The sequence below is a fragment of the Homarus americanus genome, unplaced genomic scaffold (assembly GCF_018991925.1).
Source record: "Homarus americanus isolate GMGI-L3 unplaced genomic scaffold, GMGI_Hamer_2.0 scaffold1024, whole genome shotgun sequence".
Lineage (NCBI taxonomy): Eukaryota > Metazoa > Arthropoda > Malacostraca > Decapoda > Nephropidae > Homarus > Homarus americanus.
This window is the reverse complement of record NW_024715228.1, coordinates 8,954,540-8,968,277: the sequence shown is the minus strand read 5'-3', so window position 1 is coordinate 8,968,277 and position 13,738 is coordinate 8,954,540. Positions and strand designations below refer to the sequence as shown.

The 13,738-nt window shown below is 35.0% G+C and overlaps 1 protein-coding gene across 1 annotated transcript in view; it reads left to right on the top strand.

The window, feature by feature from the left end:
- LOC121856599 (acetyl-CoA carboxylase-like) overlaps nt 1-13,738 on the top strand; it is an 83,991-nt gene that overhangs the window by 10,809 nt on the left and 59,444 nt on the right. The window contains exons 4-15 of the mRNA XM_042352234.1: nt 1,083-1,250; nt 1,469-1,600; nt 2,005-2,219; nt 2,889-3,098; nt 3,361-3,531; nt 3,699-3,861; nt 3,990-4,152; nt 4,562-4,671; nt 5,341-5,485; nt 5,660-5,887; nt 7,982-8,132; nt 13,144-13,393. Coding sequence (XP_042208168.1) covers nt 1,083-1,250; nt 1,469-1,600; nt 2,005-2,219; nt 2,889-3,098; nt 3,361-3,531; nt 3,699-3,861; nt 3,990-4,152; nt 4,562-4,671; nt 5,341-5,485; nt 5,660-5,887; nt 7,982-8,132; nt 13,144-13,393 — 2,106 coding nt within the window. The remainder of the gene's footprint in view (nt 1-1,082; nt 1,251-1,468; nt 1,601-2,004; nt 2,220-2,888; nt 3,099-3,360; nt 3,532-3,698; nt 3,862-3,989; nt 4,153-4,561; nt 4,672-5,340; nt 5,486-5,659; nt 5,888-7,981; nt 8,133-13,143; nt 13,394-13,738) is intronic.

Below are 13,738 nucleotides of genomic sequence, written 5' to 3'. Positions count from 1 at the left end.
CACAGCCATCTTTTCTACTAATGTAAGTGTTAAAAAACCTAATATTATTTATATTTCTCTTAATTATTAATTGTGTGTGCATACCATCATAAAATTAAGATGTTATTTTTACTACAACATAGGTATTGTGTCTGAAAAAGTGGGGTTTGGGGGTCGGCCCAGTCTCTATTTCAATTAATCCCATATGTTCTGTTGTTCCATTTACACGTTTCCTGTTTTACGCGGGCCTCCGTGGGTTCAATTGACCGCGTAAATTGGGGTATTACTATATACAATACAGAGTACAGGTAAAAGAAATAATTGTCCTAAGGGCAAACACATAAAGGAAATATACATTTCTTTGCACACGAGTAGAATTGTACTTTAACCCCCCCTCCAGTCAGCCTATGTTATTTGTGGATTTGGCTATTCGCGGCAATTAAGAGAACCTAACCCCCGCGAATTTGAAGGGCCTGCTGTAATTGAAAATAAATTAAGAATGATACTATATAAACCATTTCATCTGCAATAAAGGAAAGAAATAATACAAGGAAAAACGGCTTGATGTGAAGAGGCTGTTTAAAATTTATATGGATGAAAGCTAATTGAGATGGGAATGGTCATGAAGAATGCTATGCTAGATAGATTTATTTGGATAAAAATTTGATGCTTTTGTTTTGGAAAGTTAAGAGGTAATGTAACCCCGACAAAAGATTGATGATCAGTTTTACTTATTTTTCCTGGAGAATAATGGACCTTAAGGTACAGTACAGTATTAGTAGCATTGTGTGCTCAAAGGTTAAAGAGTTTGAGTGAAGAAGCAACTTTTACACTATGACCTGTGATGTGCTCTGTCACTAGTATTGTTCACTTCATTTATTGAACACAAGTTATTGATATGAAGAAAACAAATTTGTTGAGATATTTTTTTAAAATTAACCAAAAATATAGAGAAAAATTGGATAAGAATAAGATAATTAAAGTAGAAAGGTTGATTGATTTAGATTTAAAGACTTGGATTTCAGTAGTTTAAAATTTAAAAAAATTTCTTATCACAAAATTTTGATACATGTTTTGTAAATTATTTCCTCTGCATTTTTCAGCTGGAGCCGAGTATATCAAATTAGCAGATACAACTGTGTGGGTGCCTGGAGGTGCAAATAACAATAATTATGCCAACGTGAAACTTATTCTTGATATTGCTACTCGGTATGAAGCAGATGGTGTGTGGGCAGGTTGGGGTCATGCCTCAGAATACCCTGAATTACCAGGTAATAATAATGCTTATTACTCTATACAGTATTGTATTGTTTCTTTACTTTTGTTAGTCAAACACCCATTCTGAATAAAACTTGTTGATAGCCTTTGAAGAATATACAGTATACTGTACTGTACCCTTTTTCCCATTTATTTATATACTGTATTAGAATGGCTTTATACTGCACTGTAATTTGCCCTAATTATTTGTAATTACTGAATCGTTTTTCAGCGAAGTTACATAAGAATGGCATTGCATTTATTGGTCCACCGGAAAAGGCCATGTGGGCATTAGGAGACAAAATTGCATCCAACATAGTTGCTCAAACAGCAGACATACCAACTTTACCATGGTCTGGATCAGGTTAGTTGAAAAGCTTATCTAATTGGTGGTGGTGATATACAGTTTGCTTTAATGGATATACAATTTTACTGAAGTGATACAGTACATGGGTGTTGAGAGAAAATTTAATTTTAGATTAACTGCATGTTTAGAAAGTCATTCTTATTGAGTCAGGGAGGTAGTTAAGATACCCATTAGATCTAGCTAACATACCCATCAGACCTAGCTAGGCCATACATATAATATGCAAGTTTAAATGTATAGTATCAAAAGAACCCTCAATAAATTTTGTGGTGGTTCATTTCCTATAAGAGTCATTGTTGTTTTACAAAGGAATATACCTGACAAAAGAGGTGGCTTTAAGAAAATTAGATTGAAGAAACTTTTAGTAAATCCTTATTGACTTAAATTTTGATCCTTTACAGGTCTTATAGCTGAGTATACAGAAAGTGACTCTGGTCCCAGATTAAAAATTCCTCATGATTTATACAAGAATGGATGTGTTGAAACTGTAGAAGAAGCTCTCACCTCGGCAAAGAAAATTGGATTCCCTGTCATGATAAAAGCCTCAGAGGGTGGCGGAGGAAAGGGTATTCGTAAGGCTGAATCAGAGGACTACTTTCCAGCACTCTTCAGACAGGTTGGTTTACTGAATGCATGTATAAAGTGTGGCAAGAGTTTTGTACAACAATTTTTTTTTTTTGACACTCCCCTACATCCTTGTGTAAGGTGAATCACAGAAGCATTTTACAGCACCCAACAGGGGAGCATGCTAAGTTCATGCTTGCCTTGTGTCTCATGAGGTAAGGGCGTAGAAGCCTGAAGAGTCAAGGGCGTAGAAGCCTGAGAGTCAATGGTTTATGTCTAAGCAAGTTATTGGAAGCTCCAACAACTTGTCCCTGAATACGAATTCGCAACTTTTGATTTACAGCAGGTACCTACTTTACTGCTAGGTGAACAGGGACCAAGGGGACTAGGAAGAATGTCCAAACAACTTCTGCTGGCCCGGGAATTAAACCCGTGACATTTTGCTTGATAGGCAAGAGCGGTACCGCTCCACCAGCGCCCCCCATGTACAACATTGACTTTGTATATGTGACCGACTTGAGCTGCTGTTTTGAAAGCAGCATTGTGATCTGTCATGAGGATCATCAGGTGTGGGTGGCATGACACATAGTACAGCAACAGGAAACAGCTTGTAAAAATGGAATCCTGTAATTATATCTAATTGTAAACTTGAATAATGTTTTTTATGAGTACATTACTATACTGTAGTATAGATTATAAATTTAAAGAAATATCTCTTCAGGTACAAGCAGAAGTTCCTGGTTCTCCCATCTTCATCATGAAACTGGCTGAGTGTGCTCGTCATTTGGAGGTGCAGATCATTGCTGATGTGTATGGGAACGCAGTGTCATTGTTTGGCCGAGATTGTTCTGTACAGAGACGACATCAAAAGATCATTGAAGAAGCACCATGTGTGATTGCAAATCCAGAAGTCTTCCATAAGATGGAACAGGTCATTATATGAAACTTACTCCTGTACTGTGACAATGCCAGATATTTTACACTATCTCACACAGAATTTTGTAAAGTAATATTTCTCATGTCTGCCTATTATTAATATGAGGATGGCTGATGTACATTCTTTTGTGTTTGGGTTATTTTTTCTAAAATCCTGCTTTTTACTATTTTGCATAATTGCTCTTTTCCAGCCACCCTTCACTATGTGGAAAAGTGCTCCAAAGAATAAATAAAAAGATAATTTTCTTTCGTTGCAGGCTGCAGTTAAATTAGCAAAATTAGTGGGGTACGTTAATGCTGGTACAGTTGAATACCTGTATGACAATGAGGGAAACTTTTTTTTTTTGGAACTGAATCCACGCCTTCAAGTAGAGCATCCTTGTACAGAGATGATTACAGATATAAATTTGCCAGCAGCACAACTACAGGTAAGACGGGGCTTCAACAAGGTTTGTAGAGTTTTATAAGAAATTTGAAGAGGAAGTTATTTTTTAATATGCCACACAACTTGATATAATGAAAAACTTAAAACAAATACTAAAAACCCAACTTTATGTTACTGTATTATTTTTTTTCTTTTTCATCCATCATTTAGGTTGCAATGGGCATCCCAATGCATCGAATTCGTTGTGTGCGAATCCTGTATGGGGAGTCTCCTTGGGGTGATAATGTAATTGACTTTGAACAGGCCAAAAATAAACCTGTGCCAAAAGGTCACTGTATTGCTGCTCGCATCAACAGTGAAAATCCTGATGAAGGTGGGTACAACACGGGTCATTTAGTTATGGGCTTGGCCATAAAATGAGAATTCAGGATCAACCCTATAGTGTTATTTCATAATTATTATTTTGGGTGTTTATTATTCAGGTCTAAATTTATTACACAGGTTTCAAGCCAAGCTCAGGGACAGTGCAGGAATTGAATTTTCGATCAAGCAAAAATGTGTGGGGGTACTTCAGTGTGTCTGCTTCAGGAGGACTTCATGAGTATGCCGACTCACAGTTCGGTCATTGCTTCTCTTGGGGAGAAAACAGAGAAGCAGCCAGAAAGTAAGTGGATTAATTCCTCTTTTATGAGAGATATTTAAGCTAAATACATTAGTGGTGTGCATGACTGAACTGACAGCATGGCATCAATTGGAATTTGGGGATGGACCTGCCATTGATCGATGATAATTGTGATGTGACCAGTGTTAAACTAGATAAGTACTTGAGGCCTTATTATGGAAAGGGAGTACCATATGAGAACACATCTGTTACAGTAGTAAAAATGAGTTTATGAAAACCTATAAAGAATTTTGTATGTTTTTGCATCTGATGTGTGAGAGAGAGATACTGTATATTCTGGCCACCCTACATTAAATGGGAAGAGGCTGGAATGATTTATTGTTTTTTTGTGTGTGTGAAGCTTGTGTGTAACTATTTAAAATTAAAAATTTGATTTTTATTGAATTTGCAGAAATTTGGTGATTTGTCTGAAGGAGCTTTCCATTCGAGGAGATTTCCGAACAACTGTGGAGTACTTAATTACACTGCTTGAGACAGAAACATTCCAGATAAATTCTATTGGTAAGTTCGATATGTAAATATTAGCCAGATGCAGAGTTTTTAAATTTTTTATCAAAGGGTAAATGTTAGTAATCAGAAGGTACAGTACATAACTTATCAAGAATAACTAAAATAATATTTCATCAGGAACTGGCCAGGTTTGAATTCCCTGCATGTGGGTGACAAATAACATAAGAAATGTCACAAAATTTTGCTTACAGTATCTGTCTAATATTTTGTCTGTTTATGAGGGGACTTCAGATGTGGCTAAGCAAAGTGTAATGTTTTCAAGTCATTTGTATAACATAAAACTTGTTAATGTTGATACTTTTACAATTTTAGGTGGATTGATTTGAAACTGGTTGGCATCATCATTACAACTAAAACATGTGGACCAGTGTGTGTTTATTGAGGGTTAAGGTCACAAAGACTTCAAAAAATTGTCAATGCAGCTTGTCTTCATGATGTTTCTCAACGATATTTGCTTTATGGGGTCATTGTTGCTAAACAAAGTGACCAAGGCATCTGTTGTGCTTTGTATAGGTTTCATCATCTTATCAAGAATATATTTATACAGCATTTATAATTCTTATTCAGTATGATAAATTAGCAGGGTTTCTTCACTCATATTTCTCACCAAAACCACATGTTCAGTACAGAAATTTCAAATGAAATGTTGTATCTTTTTAGACACAGGTTGGTTGGATCACTTAATAGCATCTCAAGTGAAAGGCAAGAAACCAGATACCATGCTAGCTGTGATGTGTGCATCTGTCATTATTGCTGACAATGCTATACAAGATGCTTATAATCATTTCCACAACTCGCTTGAAAAGTATGTCCCTTATCTAAAAATATTTTGTCTTTTTATTGTTAAAATGATTTTATATTGATGGTACTGGTGGACATTTTGTTTAAGTGTGTGCAATACTTGTTTAAATTTACATCCTTTATTTTTAATCAGATGAAGTGATGAAAAAGTTTTTGAATAATTTCTGATACTTCACAGGGGACAGAGTCTACCACTGAAGTCTCTGAATAATGTGGTGGAGGTTGACCTTATATCAGCAGGCACTAAATACCATATCCAGGCAACAAAATCAGGTCCTACACAGTACTTCCTTGTGCTTAATGACACTCACAAATCTGTAGATTTCTTTCGCATGAGTGATTGTGGCCTGCTGCTGTCTGTTGATGGTGTCAGCTATGTCACGTACCTCAAGGATGAAGTGGATAAGTAAGTGATTTCTTTGATTTTAATGCAAAGAGTTTGAATTGTTGTGTAATATATTTATCAAGTGGAAAAGTTCTGGTAGCCTGTTTTGCTTGGGGAATAAAATCCCCATAAAGATAATATTTAGTGGTAAGCTTATATTTAACAATGTTCATTTGATTTACCGTATATCACGGCCTATAAGGCGGCGGGGTGCATAAGACGCCCCCCCCAAATTTCCATTTAAAAAGTAGCTTTTGAGCTCTATTTGCTGTATAAGACCAGTACCCCAAATGTGACACTTACCCACTGACTCAGTAGTCCTTTACCAACCATCCTTGATTTTTTTAAATAAGGCCAATTCACTTCAAGTAATGTCATCAAATTATACTCGCTGGTGTAGTGTAAACACTAGTGACGTCACTGAAGCGTGGTGGGAGTGTTCCCTCGTCTGGGTGGTGTGACTATTTATACAACATGTGGTTCAACAGCAACCACCGTATTCTAATTGTGATGTTTCATTAGGATTTGAGTGAAAAAGGTTACCAGTATGTACTTACTACATACATTTATTACACAAATATATATATATATATATATATATATATATATATATATATATATATATATATATATATATATATATATATATATATATATATATATATATATATATATATATATATATATATATATATATATATATATATATATATATATATATATACTGAATATACTATGTACAAAAAATGAATGTTCAATGAATTATTTATGGTGCATTAGGGTACTGGTCACTTCTGATGGGCTATAAATAGCCTTCTTTATCTCCCCTACATCTCACCCTGAGCCAGGCGGAAGGGTCTTGGTAAATAACATGTTTGCTTATTTTCCATTTACTTTAAATAGATTTACCGAATTATTTGTTTTATTTATTTATTTATAATATACTGTAATATATTAAACACACTGTAATTATTTTCTTTAATTTATAAACTGTTTTGCGACAAAGGAATGTTCTCCAGTAGTGTTTCATTAGGATTTGAGTGAAAAAATATTACGTACTTACACAATTGTTCCTCTTACTTTGACAACACAACATACATAAAGTATATTATTTCTCAGTTTTGATCTTTTTTTTTAATTTTTGTATTTATTTATAGTTAGTTACTTAAAATAAGGCCAATTCACTTCAAGTAATGGCATCAAATATTACCAGCTGGTGTAGTGTAAACACTAGTGACGTCACTTGAGCGTCTGTAATTAACCGTCGATAGTTTCAAGAATTAATGCACTTTTCCTTTCTTGTCTCCTCACTGGCAAATGGGGGGGGCGTGGGGAGGGGTGTGTGATGATAGCTGTGTTTATTACAGGGGTATAAATCTCTTTTACGGTATGTTAGACAGGTTTATAATACATTTTTATTATTTTAATATACCGGTAATCTTAATTTGAATCCAGCTTGCCAAACGTAAGTTTCAGTATAAAATAATTAGTGGTAAGACCTTGTGAGTGGCTTACGATGTTTTCATCACCACTCTTGACACACTAAACCACAATATTTAAGAGGTAAGAATTTTAAACTTGGTGGTTTAGACGACCCTCTAACTTTGGGCAGATTTTTTTAATGTTCAAATTTCGTCTTATAGGCCGTGATATACGGTATGTGGACTTAATTGTTCAAAAGTAAATATGTTGTCAGCTTTGAAATGTAAGCAGTTGGAATAGTCTTGGCCATCACATTCAAAATTTAGTTATGAGGTGCTGGGTTCTTAAAAGACATAAACTGGAAGGTCATACCACAGGTCAGGCCAAATGGAATAAGACCATTAAAGCATTGCAGTGTATGTTTATTTCTGACTCGTATTACCACAGCGAGGGCTTTTTGTGTTCATTTAAGAGAAGGAAGAAATGCTATTGGTTGTCAAGTATAGTATGATGCTGTATTGTTATATTCCTTGAACTGAATAAACTTTCAATAGTATTTATGCACACCATTCTCTTTTGTTTTAGGTAACCCATTTACAAATTTTTTTTTTATAGTGTAATAATTAGTTGAGAAGAGGAATTTCTTCATAAGAAATGACGTTTAAAGAAAGGCCTATTTTTTCTTATCATTAGGTACTGCCTTACCATTGGCCACCAGACTTGTGTGTTTGAGAAGGAAAGTGATCCAACAACCTTGCGTACTTCAGCTCCAGGCAAACTTATAAATTACCTGCAGGAGGATGGGAGTCATTTGTTTGTAGGACAGCCATTTGCTGAAATTGAGGTGTGTACCCTTTTTGTTTTTAAGTTTAAGATGAAGATTCTAATATCTGGCAGGTTTATCTGACTTTAGTTTGTCTGTCTTGGCTGTTCTTTTGAAGTAACTGTAGTAACAATCATCTACAGTAGAAGTCCAAAAATCTGAACTGCTTGGGGATTGGGTCGGTTCGGATTTTCGGGATTCTCAGGCAGTACTTTTAAAATTCAAATTTAAGGAGGAATAAAGAAGAGATGAACAGGTACATTTTGATAGTTTATTCATTAGCAAATATAGCATGCTTCATTTATCAAAACGATCAGTTTTAAAGAAAAAGCTGTGAATTCTAGAATTTTATTCTTTGCCTTTTTTTCTATCATAAATTGTAGACTTTACAATGTCGTATGTTTCCATAAGAACAGTATTGTTCACACCACGTTCTATTTTCTTAATTATTTCAAGTTTGTCACTCAATTTCAACATGTTCTTCTTTCTCTTCACACAACGAAGTTTATCTACTTTGGGAGCCATTATTATGGGCTTGTACAGTACTCTGTAAATGGAAAGAGTAGAACTCAAAATTACATACGTTGTCACAGTTTGATTGCTCGTTTTAAAGTGGCGACCGTGTGGTCGCTTGTTGTCGCTTTGCAGCTGTGACGCTTACGCATACTCATATACACACAAAAGCCCGCTATAAAAAAAAAGTGAGTTTTCGAAAAGTCCGGATTCTCGGGTGGTCTGGAATTCTGGCATCCGGATTTTTGGACTTTTACTGTATTTTGTTATCCCTTCCATTCACTAAATTTAGTAAGACACACATTGCCATACCTTTGCTGCTTGGCACAAAATAAGTACCTGTAATAGAACCAGGAAAGAATGTAAAATGGTACAAGGATGAAATGATTAACTGTAATTTTTGGAGAATTATTTAACAGTGAAGCAAATCCAGAATACGAAACCTGTGCCTTAGTTAGAGACAGTACTGTGATGTGTATGGTACTGTGGGTCATTTCTAACACTGTACTCTCTTCATCAGCATCATCATAAGTTAGCTAATATGATTTTCAGATTCTAGTTGAACTAAACTTCATATTTTTTAATCCACAACATGCCATGATCTGTCAATATGCTAAGTAGAATGATGGTAGGTTTTACTTGGTTTTAAATTTGATTCCCCCAAGCATATGTATGTCCATACCCCCTCTTATTACTTCACTTCTTTAATGTTTCTTGTACTTGCTCCATTCAGATTTCTTTTTGGTTAATTTCACTCAATTTTATATTTGTCATACCACATCAGCACCATATCTAATTTTATTATCAGCAAATTCAAGAGGATTTCTTGTTTAACCAAAAGTGCATACAGGTATCCCTCGAGATACAAATGGGTTAGGTTTAAAAAAAAAATTTAGGTGAATATTTTGATCTCGAATAGAAAAACATATGGGAAGAATATGGTTCAGTTCCCCAATGATAAAAATATCCCAATATCATACTCCAAAAACACAAAATCAGTTCACAAACAAGAACAAAATGTACCTAATTAATGATAAATAGTAAACAACTACTGTAATCTATTTACTACCTAACACAAAAAAAAGATTCATAAACTACTGTTTAACTTTGGAGCAATACCTTATGAGAGGGCTAACGCGTGTGACCCACGCACGATGCGAGGGAGGTTCTGCCTGTCCTGTGACTGCGAGGCTAAGCACTTGAAGTGTGTTACATTGCCCAGAGGATGGTTTGTGTGTGGAAGAACTTATTCTTAGTACTTAAAATAATATACAGGCAGTTCCCGAGTTATGTACGGGTTCCGTTTCTACGGACGTTCTTAAGTCATAAATTTACTAAAGTTGAACCACATATCTATGTGCATACTGTACTTGCAGAACAGTGTTTAAAATCCTTATATACATCTAAAATCACTTGATTAAAGAGAAAAGAAGAAATAGAATGATAAAATCCAGTAACAGAGTAAAAAATGAGTCATCAGGTAAATAAAATACTCTTAATTTAAAGTTTAACCTTATGGGACCTCATTCATATTGGCGGATACTCGTTAGTCAGACGTACGTAACCCAGGGACCTCCTGTACAGTGGTCCTTCAGTTAACGAACGCCTCGGTTAATGAAATTTCGGTTAACGAATTACCTTCCATAAGAATATTCAATTCGGTTAACGAACAAAAATTCGGTTAACGATATTCTTACAAATATGTTTCGACATGCTTTGGCTTGCTCACCAGCTGGAAGATTAGTCCGCCAATACAGAAATCGGTTCTAGGGCTTACATTCGTTAAAATTGGAGTAAATATCAAGAAGTTTGTACTATTCAATAATTTTCCAAGTTTTATATTAAAATTTTTAGTCATTTTTACACTTATTTAACATAATTGCAATACAGGGACCTAATTTTTGGTGTGCCCAACAGCCACTTCACTCACCCACCAAGGCCTCAGTTTGTATCTCTGTTCAGTGGAGGAAACATCTTGCTTGTGGGTCTCTTGAACACAGAGTATTTTTACGTTTTTACAGTACAATTATTGATCATTCTGAAATTTATTTAACATATTGACAATATATAGTGCAGTGCAGTGTTGATTTAAAGAAAATAATCTTGACTTACACCAAGTGAACTTAAAATTTTATGGGTGAAATGACGGCATGAGGCATGGGGTAATTTCTCTTCCACCCCCTCTTCCTTCTCTTCTCCCTTCTCCTCCACCCCCACTTCTAATTCCCATCATCATCATCATCATCATCATCATCAACAACCAGGAGTCTTCTACATACACACCTCAAAGTAAGTGTACTGTACTGCATTTTTTTTTTTACTTAGTATGTTATTTTCGGTGAGCTGGAACCAATTACCCCAAATCCCATTGAAACAATGGTTTCGGTTAACGAACGACCTTCTAGAACGAACTGTGTTCGTTAACCGAGGGACCACTGTGTACTGTACTAGTAAATGTGAGGAATACCTGGTAACTAAAATGATTATAATAAATAAAGGAAAAAAAATTCTGCATTCCTATTTGGCAATTTTATCACTTGCATGAGACAGTAGAGCCACGAGGGTATGCTGCTCCCTCACTTTCTTGTGGTAGTTCCCACACATAATAATGTAAATGTTTAATCCTTTTAAGTTTTTGACCTTATGATAAATTTTTTGTTTTGCACATTCTTAATGAACAATTGTGTGTGCATGTAACAAAGAAAAGTATAGCTACCCAAAATTACGAGCTGAAACATAACAATAATGCAACTCACAGCTAGGCCGAGATCCTGATGCTGTATCCCCCACCCACTCCCAAGACTCTCAGCTAACTCTTTTTGTAAAAAAAAAATATATTCTCACTATGGTTTTGACGTTTGTACAGTATAATAATTTCTTTAAAATTTTTTATTTATCTATTTTTTGCACATTCTGTATGAAAGAATGTGTTTATGTACAGTAACGGTAAAAAAATGAAGAAAATTACATACAGGTATGTCTACCCCACACTTTGATGATTCCCACACACATATATGTTTATTCCTTTTGTTTTTGACCTTTTGGTAATTATTTGTTCTTTATTTATTTAATTATTTATTTACTATTTTTTGTTTGCATATTCTGTATTTAGGAATGTGAATGCATGTAACTGAATAAAAAGAAAGTATGAAGAAAGTTATGATTATATAGTTGAAATTATGAGTTGAGAAATAACCATAACATAACGCCTACCTCAGCCTGGTAAGGAGAGCGCTTAGGGGGATGTGGCCTGGCCGCCCCAGCTGACTCCCGTGGGCACGCAATTTAAGTTCGTATAAGTGGGGAAGCTGTCGAACACGAAATAATTATGTCAATTTAGGAAATTCGTACAAACAATTTTTCGTACCTTGAACCTTCGCTTCTCAAGGGATACCTTTACTACTGAACTCTGTTCATTCCCTGAATTTAAATTCTTTCAAAATGTTACATCCTCATATATTTTGATAGCCATTTTATTTTAAGTACTGACATTTGATATTCAGTTATACCAAAAATCAGTTATGAAATAAATTGTGTACAGTACTTGTACACCCAAAATTTTAATTAAAAGCATTTTCTATCATTTTGTGGGTTTTTTTATTTTTATATTTTTATATATACAGTGATCCCTCGGTTAACGAACGCCTGGTTAACAAAATTTCGGTTAACGAATTACCTTCCATAAGATTCTTCATTTCGGTTAACGAAAAAATTTCGGTTAACGAATTCCTTACGAATTTTTCCCAACACGTTTTTGCCTGCTTTTGCCTGCTCACCAGCTGTAGTATTAGTCCGCCAATACAGTAATCGGTTCTAGGGCTTAAATTTGTTACCATTTGAGTAAATATCAAGAAGGTTGTACTATTCAGTAATTTTCCAAGTCTTATATTAAAGTTTTTAAGTCATTTTAACATAATTGAAGTACAGGGAACTAGTTTTTAGTGCGCCAAACAGCCACTTGACTCACCCAAAATGGCGTCAGTGTGTGTCCCTGCTTAGTGGAGGAAGCATCTTGCTTGAGACTCTCTTGAACATAAACTATTTTTACATTTTTACAGTACAATGATTATTGGTCATTATTGGTCATTCTGAAGTTTATTTTACATATTGACAATATATAGTGCAGTGCAGTGTTGATTTAAAGAAAATAATCTTGAATTACACCAAGTGAACTAAAATTTTATGGTGAAATGGCGACATGAAGCATGGGGTGACTTCTCTTCCACCCCAATGCCTTCTCTTCTTCCTTCTCCTCCACCCCCATTCTAATTCCCATCATCATCATCATCAACCAGGAGCCTTCTACATGCACACCTCAAAGTAAGTGTACTTTGCTGCATTTATTTTTAGTTTGTATGTAATTTTCGGTGAGCTGGAACTAATTACCCAAAATCCCAGAGGCATGTATCTTATCTTTTATAATGGGATGTATGGGAAAATGTACTTATTATATGATAGGTTACTCAGAAACTGAACCCTTTGTAAATTGGGGAATTCTTTACCTGTATATATCTTTCAGAGCATGAAAATGGTGATGGCTTTGACTGTGACAGAGTCTGGGTGTGTGTACCATTTGAAGCGACCTGGGGCAGTCCTGAGTGCTGGAGATACTATTGCAAGAATGGATCTTGATGACCCATCTATTGTTACAAAAGCACAGCTTTTCACAGAGGGATTTCCCCCAAGCAAAACACCACTACCAAGGGAGGATGAAAAACTTAACCATATATACCAAACACGAAGAGCAATTCTGGACAATGTTCTCAATGGTAAGTATTTATTTATTTATTATTTATATCGTCAGTGGTAAAATTATATGATGTTTGTTCTTCTAGGCTTTATATATATATATATATATATATATATATATTATATATATATACAGCTAGACCCCGACTTACGACTGCTTGGACTTACGACCGCCGCAGTTGTGACCATTTTTTTTTCTTCAAATGACACGCATTTTCTATACCGAAACGTTTCCAGTTAATGTAGTCTCCATGTATAATTAGAAAATTATGGGGGCCCCATGTGCATTCAGCTGACTACATTAAAGGTAAGTGCTCAGTCACACTGTATCCATTCCTCATTATTTATTACTTTCACTGTACTGT